This window comes from Pseudopipra pipra, chromosome 6, assembly GCF_036250125.1.
Source record: "Pseudopipra pipra isolate bDixPip1 chromosome 6, bDixPip1.hap1, whole genome shotgun sequence".
Lineage (NCBI taxonomy): Eukaryota > Metazoa > Chordata > Aves > Passeriformes > Pipridae > Pseudopipra > Pseudopipra pipra.
This window is the reverse complement of record NC_087554.1, coordinates 33,223,064-33,237,427: the sequence shown is the minus strand read 5'-3', so window position 1 is coordinate 33,237,427 and position 14,364 is coordinate 33,223,064. Positions and strand designations below refer to the sequence as shown.

General features: G+C 44.8%; 1 protein-coding gene across 1 annotated transcript; it reads left to right on the top strand.

The window, feature by feature from the left end:
• The first annotated feature begins 2,064 nt into the window (after positions 1 to 2,064).
• GREM1 (gremlin 1, DAN family BMP antagonist) lies at positions 2,065 to 13,107 on the top strand. Its single transcript, XM_064658481.1, has 2 exons — positions 2,065 to 2,677; positions 9,356 to 13,107. The coding sequence occupies exons 1-2, from the start codon at positions 2,478 to 2,480 to the stop codon at positions 9,909 to 9,911; spliced, it is 756 nt and encodes a 251-aa protein (XP_064514551.1). The 5' UTR covers positions 2,065 to 2,477; the 3' UTR covers positions 9,912 to 13,107.
• Positions 13,108 to 14,364: the final 1,257 nt, after the last annotated feature.

Here is a 14,364-nt window from a genome sequence, read left to right as displayed (position 1 = left end):
ACTTCTACACCAGGAGCTGCTTCTTAGTGTTTCTTAGTTTACTTTAATTCAGAGTGACATCTACTCCAGATCACCAGCTCTGGCTAGATGACAGTAAGGCATTAGGTGGACATACCCGCTCTGCAATAGATGCCCAGAAGTATCATCTAGGAAAGTCAATACCAGAGTGGCATGTAAATGACATCTCAGAAAAACACAGCAGAGAGGCAGGTTGCCTGCCTGGAAGCACATGCAGAGCCAGGACCATCATCAGGTACCACAAGGAGCTCAGGGCAACTGCAGAAAACACTTCCTCCAGCACCAGTCAAGTGGTCAGACCATGGCCCTGGGGAAGGTGCAGCGCAGAGCAGCTCCCCAGCCTGTCTCCAGGGCTGGTAATCAGAGTGAGAAAGAGCAGATGAGAGGTGAATAGACCCTTCCCTTTCAGTACAACTACTTAAGAGAAGAAAAAGAAAAAAGGAACATATAGTCTGTCAACATACAGAGAGGAGGGAACTGTGACTTTTTCTTTGAATTCACAAAGAAAGTACCCCAATTAATTAAAAACATGTATTAATTTTATAGCACTTCTATGAGTAAAATAACAAAAAATCCTAAAAGTTCCCTGGGCCTCTCTTTCTATCCATCTAGGTACCATTTGCTGTAGTTCTTTGCAAGTAATCCTTCCCCCAATAATTGTGTTTGAATTTCAATGGCTCCTGCACATCAAATCATTTTCTCTCTGATGCTGCCACCTACCACTGCACTACATCCACTTGCTCGGTGACTGAAGTGATTCTTTTTTAACAAGCTGTTGCTAAGCACTCATCTACGAAACTAGTACTAAGGGGAACCATGCTTTGGCCTTAGCAAAGAACAAGCTATTGCTAAGTCCTATGAAAACTACTGTGGAAAACTTGCCATCTTGCATAGCCCTGGCACCCCTAATAAAGCAGATTCTTTCATTTTAATTTGTCTTCTGCAAAACCAGGCACAATAAAACTATCTCTTTGTCAGGTGAGATCCGGGCCTCTCTGCAGCTCAAGATGAATGCTGACTGTTGGGTGACTGAGGAGCAGGGCTGGTTTGGTTCACGGGCAGTAACTTGTGCCTGACAGTAAGGAAAGCACAGACCGTTGCAGCACCACCTGCAGCGCCGAAGTCCCTTGCAGAGCTTCTCTCAGCTTTGCTTTCACCTGGGTGATGCCCACAGCTTGAAGCAGCAGTTGACAAACATCTCCGTTTAATTAGGAAGCCCAAAAGTCAGTCCCTGTTTCAGAGGCTGCTCCTGTCCGTAGTGACCATCAGCTGCATTGCATCTCTCCGTGGTAAAAAGTCCGCAGTAGACGAGTGCCGGTGCTGGAGCGCCTGGAGGACGGGTTAGCCGGCTGGCACTGCAGGGAGTGCAGGTTTCACTGCGGAGCAGTGGAGTTCCTCCCCGCTCCAAGGCTCTGTCCCTCGATGCCCCTAACCCCACGCTGGCTTCAGATTCGGGATATGCTTCGGGCAGCCGCAGGGTTACGGCTGCGAAGGGTTCGGTCCGTAAAACGCTAAGCTCCCGCTGTTTTTTGCCTAATTTCGAGGGACACCTGGGACTCCGTGGGGCTGGCTCGGGCATCGCCGCCGCCCTGCCTTAGGCCTCCGCGCTGCCCCCACGACCGCCCCGACGATCGGGCGGCTCCGGCCACCTCCGCGCTCAGCCTCGGCAGGACGCGGCGCTCCTCCGCCGTCCCTGCCCCCCGCGGGATGCCTGAGGATCCCGCAGCTGTCCAAGAGACGCAGTGACGGGACACTCGAGGTGTCCCGCCTCTTGCGGGACAAAAAAAAAAAAAAAGAAAAAAGAAAAAAAAGAAAAAAAGTCAAAACAGCCAAACAACAAACCCTCCCTGATACAGAGCTATGAGCGCCGGTCTGCGGATGGGAGCCACGGTTGAATACCCTCTGCACACACACATAACCGCAGGGTTTGTGGTGGTTTGTTGTTTATGTTTGTTGTTTTTTTTTTTGTTTGTTTGTTTTTTTTTTGCCAAAGCTGCGTTACTCCCGGCGTATTGCAGAACCTCAGCAAATCCAACTTGTAAGAAGGAGGACTGCAAAGGTAGGCTGGTCAGCGGCTCCCCGCAGCGGCCTCACTCGTCCGGCCGGCTCATGGGCAGCGCAGCGCCCCGGCAGCCCAGCCTGCGGCCAGAGCAGCGTGCACGGAAGGGCAGTGGAGGCGGGGCGGAGTAGGATTTAACTCTTCTTAAATGTCATACTTTAATGGGGATGGAAAATGTGAATTTTCTGTGCATTCCAGGAACAATTCCTTGGGGTAGTGACCTTTAGCACCGATTCTCTTATGAGAGGAAAGTAGTCGAGTGTTTATCTGGATGACTGAAAGCTTTCCCTGGTGGAAGTTTATGGAAGTGTTAAAAGGGGCGGATAACACGGGCTTTGGAGGCGCTTGTCCAATGATCTGGAGGGGCTTGGAGAGCAGATCTCAGCTGGCAGACATTTAAATGGGAGACAGCTCGGCGCTGCTGCAATTTGTAGTCAGGATTCGAGACTCTCTCTCTCTATGGACTCCCGGGCAGCTCCGGGCTCCCACGCCACCCTCTCTACCGAGTGACCTGCCGGGCAGAGCCCCGCAGAACCCAAAGCCCCGCCGAGGAGCTGCCGACGACGAGCCGGGTCCCGCCGAGGAGCCGCCGCCGCGCAGGTGAGCCGGGACGGGACGGGACGCGCTGCGCGCACAGCGGGGGCGCAGATGGGTCCGGCAGCTGTGGAGGTCGGTCAGTCTCTGTAGGAGGCAAAATTTTAAGTTCTTTATCCTACCTTCGGGGAGAGGGAAGGGGAGGAGTCGTTCACTGGTTTCTAGCAAAACTCCAGGGCGACTCAGTTTTGCAGGGGGTGACACCCGTCCCTCCCGTCAGCGAGAGTGAGGCGGCCCGACCCTTCTGCTGCAGTGCTGGGGGTTAGGGTGCTGTTACATCTCTTTCCCCTGACAAGCACAGGGACTGCAAAAGCCCCGTTAGCTCTGCCTCTCATCTCCGCCTACAGCATCACTCCCGACAAATTGGATTCGGCGCCCACCCGAGACACGGAAAAATCCCGGCCCGGCCTCTGTACGGAGTGGGGCGGGGGCAGATCCCCAGGTGCCAGCCCCGTCTCGTCCCGTCGAGCGGCCCACTACGAGTTCGCTCAGCCCCTGACCCGCCTTTGCAAACCTCTGCTCCTCGGAGAAGAGTCTCCTTGGTGCCCCAGGAGCTCCCGGGTGCAGGGGACCGTACCGCCCGGGAGACTCGGTGTGTGTCAGCGGGATCGGGGGCCTCGAAGGGAAGGGTCTGCACCGGCAGTGACCGTGGGCAGCGCCGCGCGTCCGTCATCGCGCGGCCTCGGGCGCCGTCGGGCGGGACGGGACGCGGCTCACCGCTGCGCTCGGCGCCTCCCGGTGCCTCCTCGCCCTGCCCTCCCACCTGAGTCGGAGCCAAGGGCTTTTTGTCGCCCGACGGTTTTATGTATCTGTCGACCACCGCTCCCCTTCCCTGCCCTGACAGGCCTCTCAGCCAGGCCAGAGTGACCGGAGCCCTCCCCGCAGCGCGTCGGGCCCCTGCGGCCCCGCCGACGCGGACGGGCCGCTCTCCTCTCGGCCCCGGGCCAGTGGCGCGACTTGGAGCAGGGCTTTTCCCTCCCGGAGGAGGCTTCTTACTTGCCCCGTCCTTTCCACTGCGACCCCCCCCCGGGGGGTCAGCAGTCACCTTAGGGAGTTCGTCCTCCGTGAGGTAAACCTAGACGGCGGCCCGGGAAAAGAGCGGAGCGGTGTTCCCAGCCGCCGTGAGGAGCGCCCGCACCCGCGGGGTATCGGGCCGAGCCGCTCCCGGACAAGCCAAGCTAACCAAGCCTGCGGCCTCTCCCCTCTGAAGGCCGCCGACGGTCCCGGCGCCGCAGCCAGGCTGTGCTCAGCCACAGCTACGTCTTACCTCGTCGGCTTGGGCGGTGCGGCGGGGCTGTCCTGCCCCGGCCGGGGCCGTTCTGTCCGACGCGGGGAGCGCCGCGGCGGCAGTGGGCTGGGAGGGTGTGCCGTCCCCGCGTCCCGGTGGGCTGGGAAGGTGTGCGGCCCCCGGCCCGCTGTTCTGAGCCGCAGCGTCCCTCTCCGGCCATCAGCTGCGGCCTCGCTCCTGGTGTCCCGCTTGTGGCTCCTTTTGGTGACAGGATCGCAAGCGAAGCCCGTTTCGGTCATCAGGGCTGAGATCCAGCGTTGAGAAAACTTCCTTTTGCATAGACGGAGGATCTGAAACACCAGTGTGCGTTTGGCTCTCCCTGCTGCTGACAGGACACGGGGTTTGGTCATCCGTTTTGTGAGCGGCGACTTTCGGGTGCAGCGCCAGTTGGGCCCCCAACCTCAGCTGCCCCTGAGCCCAGCCCGGTGAGCCGGGAGCTGGAGAAGCGCTCCGCTCCTGCCCCACTCTCGCTGCCCCGACAAGCCCCACAGTAACCAAGCAGCGTGCGGTGAGGCTGTATATAAATTATAAAGAGCACTGATGCCCGTAGCTCTCTGCTTCTATTTAGCATCCAATGCCAAGCTGTCCTAAAGCATTTTCTTTTTCTGTTGCCAATGCCGCCCAGAAATGCGTAACCTCTGCTGAATACTCTCTCCTTTTCAGCACGCGTGGCTGTGCACGGGAGCAAGGCTATTCCGGTTGTTTTAGGGCTCCGTGAGCAAATCTGTTAGAAGGGAGTTTTGTGCTGGGAAATGGAGCTGTCGGGCTGCGTGGACGTCTTCAGGCAAGGCTAATTCGGGTTTGGTGCCAGCCATGCCCACCATGATCTTCAGCTTCCCTGGAGTGTTGTAGGACGTCCTGCAGAAAAATGCTCACTTAAAGGGGGAATTCTCAAAGTTTCAAGGGGGTTTTTTTGTTTATTTTGGTTTCTTTGTTTTTAAATTGCTGCCTATACTCATTACATGTCTCAAAAAGGCCCATCTCTATGACCCTCAAGAAGAAATTATCTGAAATGTAAATGTATCCAAATTCTACCAAACTGTCTTGATCTCAGAAAAAAAAAAAGGCAGTTCTCTGGGAACTGCAGTTGCCATGCCTTTTTTTATATTTAAAAATACAGATCTATGAACTATAAAAACATTACATAAGACTATTTCTGTAACTCATATGCAATAAGTGGGCCATAAAATTATTCTGATCCTTTGGGACATAAACCACTTCAATTTTCTAAATAGTCAGAGGGATTGTGTTTTTCCTCTTTGGCTAGTATTTGAAGCCCGCCAAATACATTTTTCTTTTGGGTCTTCATCAGATTATCTTTCATGTTTTCTGTGAAGCACAGGAGCCCATGGCTCATCATGATATTATCCTAGCAAATATGGTTCACAGATGAAATTATAGGCCTGCTGAGGTCTGTGAGAATTTTGCTGTATATTTCAACAGAACCAGGTTTCCATCTAGTTGTTTTAAACAAGTTGCTTTGTGCTAAAAATTTCAGTAGTAACTTTCTGACTCTGTCTGGGAACTCACAGGGAAATTCTGTCTATGAACTGACATGTGGAGGTCCTTAATTTGCAGCAGAAAATGTATAAATTAAAAATTACATCTTATTTGTATGAAATAATAAACCTGAAAGCATATACATTTCCCTATCAATGGTTGCTAGTACTGATCCACAAATTTCTTAATCTGTTTTAGATTATGAGATCTCAGCTCTAGATAATCCCCATATGAAGGGATATCAATGTTAGGGCACAATTCTGCTCCTATTTGAAGTCAGAAATAAAATTTCTTTTGGCTTTATGATTAAGACTTTACAGATGATGAAAAGTGGAACTCAGCAGTGAAATATGGAAAGAATAGATTTTTTGAGTATTGAGTTACTATTAAAAAATAAATATTAATTCAATTGTATCTCTCTGGAACTGAATGAAATAAGTGGGAATTGACTATGTTGGTTGTGGTCATCTGTTTGTTCAAAGGATTCTCAAATGAATTGTCAAAAGGATTTCTGGTTATGCCAGTGTAACATCCAGTAATAAAAATTTTGCAGAAATTTGGAATATAAGCTTTTACAGCCTGATTCTCACAGCTTCTACCCAAGCTCTAGGGCTATTATTTCTGCAGAGTTATGACAGTAGTGAGGAGAAAAAACATTTACTTCAGAGAGATTTCTCTTCAGTAAAACTTCGTGTATGGTGACGTTGATTTTAGTTACTTCTACTGTCCTCTTCTCTGCTCCTTTTTTTTTTTTCAGTATTAAAAAGACCTTGTTAAAGAAACATTCACAACTTCTAACTCATAGATAGATGAACCACTTCACTTCCTAATGTAAGCAAAGGTGTCATCTTCTCTCATAAGCAAATGCATTGCCCTGGGACCAAAGGTGATGTAGGGTGCCTGCATTGCATTTTGACTGCTTTCCTTCCTGAGGCATACCACCTCATGTTCCTTTGTATTTTGCATTTAAAACCCTATCCATTAATCTTTTAATAAATGTTTAATAACTTATTATTAGAAAAGGATCCTGCTTGAACTGCTGTGGGGATCTTGAAGTTCACACAGCCTCTTCTGTATTTAACCTGTATTTACCCCTAAATGACTGGATTAACTTTACTTTTAGAAGTGTTTTTTGGAAGTGACCATAACAAATGTTTCTGCTGAGTGGCTAATTTTCATTTGAATCACAACTTCTTTTATGAGAATGTAATGTAGCTTCCTTTAAGGCTGGAAATCAAATCAGTGAAAAATTACTTTCACCCCCCCAGTTTAGGATTACATTAAAACACATGCTTGTGTTTCCTTAGGGTTAAGCATGTGGTTAACAAAGATGCATGAATCTGGGATACAGACCTTTCAATAGTAAATATTATCATGAAATTTTCCCCAAATTCCCATCCCAAGGTACACTTTATTTTCATATGACTAGACCTTACTTGTGCCATCAATTGCACATCTATGGGGAAAAAAAGGTGAAGCATCGTGCACCTCATCAGTTTTAAAAGTAAAAGTAGTCCAGGAATATGCATGCTCATGAAACCTCAACTAAGTTGTGGGACACTAAACAAACACCTGAAGTTTTCTGGCACTGCTTATAAACTAGCAATTTATTTTCATTTGCATGCAATTACTTTTTTTTTTTCTGTTATGGCTCTGGCACCATGTTGAGCAAATAAATGCATATTATAATACTGTATAATAGAGCATGGGTATACAGTCACCAGAGAAGTAGGAATAGTTTTGAAAGAAATCATTCTAGTCTCCTGAGAAAATAAGCACTGGTTTATAAGCCTTTTTAAAAAATATTTTTAAAGCAAAATTAAAATGAAACATGTTTAAATAACATTCAGGCTGTAATAGAAATGAGGAAAAAGCAGCAAATGTGAAGTCTGGACTGACATTTGTGAAGTCTGGTTATTAAAATTGTGTGTTCCATATCATATTTAATTTAGATATTAAAAGCAACCCTTCCAAATTGTCTGTTGGAGTCAGCAATAGTGTCATTCTTACACCCCTTGCTTGAAGCCTGAAGCTTCTGACAGGCATAGGACATGCTGGTACATAAACATAAATGAATAAAATGAATGCATATATTTATGATATATATTGTGAGCTCTAGGGGCTCTAAAAATCTGTAGACAAAGACTCAAAAGCAACTCCCTGAGTATAATGGAACACCCCTATGATACATTTCCACTTCAGAAATTCCTTTCCCAATCCATTTGATGAGAAATGCTTTTCTAACAGCATAACATTTATTTTCTCCATGCGACTGGAAAGATCTAGTAAATGAGAAATTAGCGGTTATCTTTTATAGCAAATGGTACTGACCCTGAGCCTCTGCTGAGTCTCTAGGTGGCCCTCACAGCATTGGCATTTGGCTGCTTTCCTGCCTAGTTGTGTGGTCTCAGGCAGAGCGGATAAAGCCGTCCAGGACAGTGCCCTTGGTTTCATGTGTTTCTTGGGTAGTAACACAAGCAGGACTCTTCAGCTCAAAAACTAATTTTTTTCCATACTGATAAAATGAGTCTAATAGGGGATACAACTGCAGCATTCCAAGCAGGTAGAAGACACTGACTCCCTCAGGGTTTTTTCCACAGTTCTTCGCCTTTTTAATGCCTGCGCTCCTTCACAGTTTTAGAGTTTTACAGGTTGGGGTTTTTTTGTAAGTAGTTGCTCATTTCTAGTGGCTTTTTCCAAGCTCCCATGGGGAGGGTCCCTCAGAGATTCCCTCATCTGTCTGTCTTGCTACCATATCCCTGGCTTTAAGAAAAACTCAGAGACCACAATACATTTGGAAGGGGGAAGTGTAACAGCTGATGAGTTTCTGCTGGGCTGGCTGCTGTCTTGAGCTGACTGAACAGCCTAAATAACTGAGAGCTTTGGGAAGAGGAGAAAAGTGGAATAAGGGAGGCAAAAAAGGTTGTTGCTATGCTATTAATTAGGTTGGAGCAGGCATGCAGCTTTGAAGGATCTGATCATCTCCACTTAACAGCACTTCTTGAAGTGGTCTTTTTATTGTGTGCACAAACTCTATGATATTTAAGCTCATATATGAAACTCTGTTTCATATCCTACGTCCTTTCAATATCATCCTGCATATAATGAATAAAACTCAGAGGTCTTAAAAATTCTTAACACTTGGATTGCATCTGTATTACTTCTGTCAAGGATTCAGCTTAATGTGTGAGAAGGTGTAGTTTGAAATTATTGATGCATCTGTTTTAACCTATACCTAAATATTCTTTCATTTTAGTTGCCTCACTTATTGCATATCTCAGCTTAAGCATTATTACACGCAGGTGCATCAGTCCCCTTTAGAGGTGCAGAGTGACAGATCTTGGGATGGTGTAATTCAGGCAACATGTGGATACAGCATACACATTATATACTGGATGTATACTATGCAAGAAGCTGTACGAAGCAAGTCCAACTAAGGAACACATAGCTAGACTAGGTCTGCTGAGTCAGAAACTTTAGTCCTCTGATATAGCAGCTAGCTGTGTCATAATAATAAATCCTTGTGTAATGTAAAATTTATTCTTCCACCATTATAAGTCAGGAGCAATCTTCCTAATGTCAGTGAGCTATAAGAAAGGAATGAGAACGAGGGTAATATACATGGGGAAAAGATCTGGAAAAATATGGAGGGTACACAAAATAAAATTATGTTTGGACTTACTTTAGCCTCTGACTTTCAATCACTATTTGAAAGCTTTTATCACTTGGTAATTTGGAAACATCTGTCCAGCTGGTAGAGTCTGAATGCTTATCTTTTTATAAGTGTGTGTGTACACACAGTTCTTTTATGGAACTGAAAATTTACTGCATATCTGGCTTCTGTTGATATCTGAAATCCACAACTGTGCTTTATTTCCTCAACTTCCTTCATACAGGATGGTCCGCACACTGTATGCCATCGGTGCCTTGTTTCTTTTGATGGGATTTCTGCTTCCAACAGTGGAAGGGAGAAAGAGGAATCGTGGATCTCAAGGTGCTATCCCTCCTCCTGACAAAGATCAGCCCAATGATTCAGAGCAAATGCAGACACAACAGCAATCAGGTTCCAGGCATCGAGAACGAGGAAAAGGCACCTCGATGCCTGCTGAAGAGGTGCTGGAATCCAGTCAGGAGGCTTTGCACATCACTGAGCGCAAATACTTAAAGCGGGATTGGTGTAAAACTCAACCCCTCAAACAAACTATCCACGAGGAAGGCTGCAACAGTCGTACCATTATCAACAGGTTCTGCTATGGCCAGTGCAATTCCTTCTACATCCCCAGGCATGTCCGTAAAGAAGAAGGCTCCTTCCAGTCTTGTTCCTTCTGTAAGCCCAAGAAATTCACCACCATGACTGTTACACTCAATTGCCCTGAGCTTCAGCCCCCAAGAAAGAAGAAAAGAATCACCCGAGTTAAGGAATGCCGGTGTATATCTATTGACCTGGACTAAACTGAGACAAAAGTTGCAATTGCACTCTAACTGTACTCAATCATTGCCAGCGTGAGAGTGAGTGGCATGAACTAGCATACCTTCAAGGCTGGACAAAACTGAAAGGGACCTAGTGAATTACCGAAAACCAGCAAAAACCCTCCAAAAAGAAAGAAAAAAATTGATGTAAGGAAAGGGCATGCATGTGTGTGTGTGTAAGGGAGAAAATGGATATGTATAAGCAAATATCTCAATGTTCACTGAAAAAGAAAATTAACAGGGGTATGAAATATTGAAAAAACGCTATTTACTCACAATCATGAATTAGGATTCCTAGCGTATATCCACATTTTTGTGGCTTGCTGGGAAAGTGGGTTTTGTGAATGTTCACCTTTTGTGCTATTTGCTTTTACTGTATTACATGAAACATCAAAGTGAGAGGACAATACGTTTGAAAGCATGAATCTATTCTTATATACAAAATAGACAAAATGCAGTTTAAAGTGTAGCAAAACCATCACTGAAAATAGCAGCCATGTCAAGAGTTTGTAACATGCTTCTTCAGAAAAATAGCTGTAATCCAAAAGCCATGTCTGGGGAACAATGGGGGGATGTGGTAGTGTTGAAAAGTCACTATAGGTGGATGGAAAACAGAGCTACATCAACTTAGAAAGAAAAAGGCCAAAGCAAGTAGTCAGGGAGAGTACAAAAGGGAGTAGAAAAAGGAAAGATACACAAATAGGAAGACACAGAGGAAGAGATATTGTCTTCTGTTTATGTTTTGCTTTAATTTATATACCTAGTCATATATTACATAAATTAAAAAGAAACTATATACAAGGCTATAAATATACTTCTGAATTCTAATGGTTCTCTAAACCAATCAAACCCCACTCTTATGCTACTAGATTCATTTGATGTCTTGTATTTCTGATATCAGTTATTCTTCATATCTACATATATATGTATATGCAGTATCTTTTAGTCAGTGATATCTATACATACATGCAATGAGTATGCATACTTCAGTGTGTGTATCCAAACTCCTTCTCTTTTTCACACACAGACATAAAAAATACATAACCACAGCACAAAAATCTTGCTAACCCAGATCAAGTACAGAATGGCAGTAATTTAGTACATAAAGAGCAAAGCAAAAATTAAAACAAGCATCATGTGACTTCAAATGCAATAACCACACAAGAGACAAAAGACACGACATTCATGACTAGTAAACATTGCATTGTTATTGTTATTTTAGCTTTGCCACAGGCATGCAGTTTGTTGAAACAGAGATGCAGAACTTTGCCAGCAATAATCTTCTTTTTATATCTTTTGCCACAGACTTGCATTTAAACTGGATTTGGAGTAAGTACAGAAAATTTCCTGAAAATTGAGGGCTAACTGACCCTCTCATCTGGGGGAAAGAAAACATAAAAGGGGATGCACTGCTTCCGACAGCTCGATGACTCTCACCTGTGAGGTTATCCTGCCTTTTCTTTCCTTCAGGATTAGAAGCTTAAACTTGATCAGGGGGTTTTGTAAGAGCACAGAAGGCCCTGCAAAAGAAGTTGGTTTAGCGGGGTGTGTTCTGGGCCATTGGACCAGAAAGGCAGCCCTTCCATGCATGTAGCCCTTGCTTTCCCACGTGCTTAATGGGAAGCCTGGCAGTTGTCTCCCTGGCAGCATCTCACACCACATGGTGTGCAGACTGCTCCTGCTGTCCTGGGTGCTGCCTTTGCAAGGGCACTTTCAGGCCAGGTGCTGAAGAGCTTACAGGGTGCTGCAACCTCCCTGCCTGTGCTGTGCCTGTCCCTGTGCCTGCAGGGCCTCGGCAGCTGATCCTGTCCGTCCAGTGAGTGCCGAAGTAAAGGAGTGTTCCTGTGCGAGAGTCAGTACCGGGCCTGAAAGCAACCCTGACCTCACTGATATGAGTGAAATGGGAGTTAGGTCCACACTTACTATATGAAGAGTCATTGATAGTTCAGAACTTAGTTTCCCCACCCAGCAGCAACATTTTCCAGTATCTGCATAACTGTTCTCTCTCACATCAGATGCCTTTCTCAGCCACAAGGTGATTATTTTGACACCATTTCTTGCCACTGAATGCTGAGGAAGACAATTCCACCCTTAGTAACATGTCCAAAGGGAAAAATATACAATGAGTGGCAAGGCACAGATTCATCCTGTTTGGACTCATTATATTAGTTGTCCCACCTGTTATACAGTGCATATATTGGTGATATCCTGCATCTCTACAATTAATCTATTTTTACTTTAAAATCCACTGCTGTGTAGGCTGCGTTTGTAAGATGAAGAGATTGCAACTCACTGATTGATATTATAAAAATGCATTTCATTCGGTGTACTCTCACTCAGCAGGTTTGACACATTTCTTCATGGATTTTAGAATCCAATTTTAAAATCTGGAATTACAGGAGGTAGATTTCCACTGTGTGGAATGTGAATAGTTAAACAGAAAGATACAGATATTTAATGTTATTATTAATACAAATTCTCTTTCACTGATAATAGGCAGGGATTGTTTTCCTTTAAATTACTTGTTTGATTTTTATTTTTTTTCAGAGGAAAGGGCCAACCTCAGTCATGGCTGAAAGTTTTGGAGTAGCTTAGGTTTCTGTCCAAGAAATGGGAACACTTTAAGAATGAATTTTTTCTTCATGTAAATTTGACAGCAGAATTCCCATTGTCTTTGACAGGGATGGCTATGTCCCTATACTCTTAGCTGTTAAGCAAAGCTTCAAACATTATTGTCTCCTTTATTTAAGATTAGGCTAGCATTCTGAAGGAAAATTGATAAAAGTATTCAAAATCCTTATGCTCCAAAACCGCCTGTGCATAGATCATGACGGAACTCCCCTTGAGGCAGATCTTTCCCTCCCCCATGTAAATTTTATACAAAGAACTTTTATGAATTGCTAGTTATTGCTTGAGAGTAAGAAAGTTCTGCTAACTTACAATTATACTAGATATTTAATATCAACCACAATATGTATTTAAATGTCTGCTTTATTCTAAAAACAATGGACTATATAACCTAAGGCTGGAGTATTTTCATGCTCAGTCTCACAAAGCAAAACTTGGTTTAAAATGAAGTTTTAATTATTTTGTAACTGAATAGAATTGGAGTTTTTTTTCCCAGCATTTTGTACATCATTTTAACTACTAGTAACAAATAAATAAAATATCTTCTCCAGCCCGTGTCTATTGTTGTTTTTTTTTTCTTTCTTCCTTAAGTTTCCAGCTCTTTCTGGATCTGTTGTACTTTACTCTGACTTCTGTGGTTTCTTCTAATTATAAAGGGGTTTACATTATGACAGCGAGACACAGAGACAAGCAATGGCACCATCATTCAACATGGCTACTTCAATAAGGTTTTTAAATGAGATCTGTCACTCCCCCCTCACCCTTCCACAATTTATAGAAGGAAAATCTCAATCTTAACTCACACTTTTCCCCTTGTAAACCATATAGTGACAGTTCAAAATATAAATCAGTCTTGAATTGTTGGAGTGTTAGTTGGAGTCGGCATGCCTGCCTTACACCATATCTCGGTTTTATGTCTAGCTAGCAGTTTAGTCCTACTTTTAGGAAAAAGAGTAAGGAACACCTTTACAATACAGCACGTTACAAGTTGCAAATAGGGACAGAGGAGATGAAAAACAATTATAAAAGAGAATAGGAAGATTTGCCCCTGCTGGCAGCATTGGCACAAGGCCAGGGTTGAGGAAGGACTGCAACTAGAGAGAACAGGTTTCTTCAAACTTTCCATATCACCAGTGGAAAACCGGTGGGAAACAGGCAGTAGTGATATAAATTTTATCTCTCCAACCTGCCACCTTGCCAGACCTGTGATGGACTGGGTTCAGGCAGGGCAGAGCTCGATGCAGTGCTGCCATCTCCAGTAGCGGTGGCATTGGCTGCCCTTGTGATACCAGCTGCTTTGCTAGGGACTGCCATCCTGTTGAACCAGGCTGAGAACCTCCTCTGATTTCATGTGAACCTCTGAGCAGTGATACAGGCCTAGTAATTTTCAGACTTACACCTTTTACTTCAAAGAAATGAGTGACATAGTCAGATACACAGTTATATGGGGGAACAACATGCAGTGTTTTCCTGTGACACACAAAGCAACAACTAGAGAAAAAAGGTCAGATGCCCCATTTCCAGCTCTGAAAAGCCGGGTGCTGGTAAGATCCAGTGTGTTCTTCCCTGACACAACAATGGAGCTGAACAGTCCAGTAGTACTGCTTGTCTGGGGACTTCTGAAGGTTTTTTAGTTTAGTCTTCCTTCTCTTCTAGTATTTTTGTGCTTCTAAAACTTACTGAAAAGATAATAACATTAGCTAATACCATTATTTTTAGAAGGTGATTGACTTTTTCTGGTCTGAGATATAGGCACAGCTGAGTAGAATGTTTCCTTGAAAAGATGTGCATATATATCTTTATTTGA

What these genes read in the sequence shown, in the direction of transcription:
- GREM1 (XM_064658481.1), top strand. Translation starts at nt 2,478, where the DNA reads ATGGGAGACAGCTCGGCGCTGCTGCAATTTGTAGTCAGGATTCGAGAC. An exon ending in GAGGAGCCGCCGCCGCGCAG is followed by an intron (nt 2,678 to 9,355) that starts GTGAGCCGGGAC and finishes TCCTTCATACAG; the next exon opens with GATGGTCCGCACACTGTATG.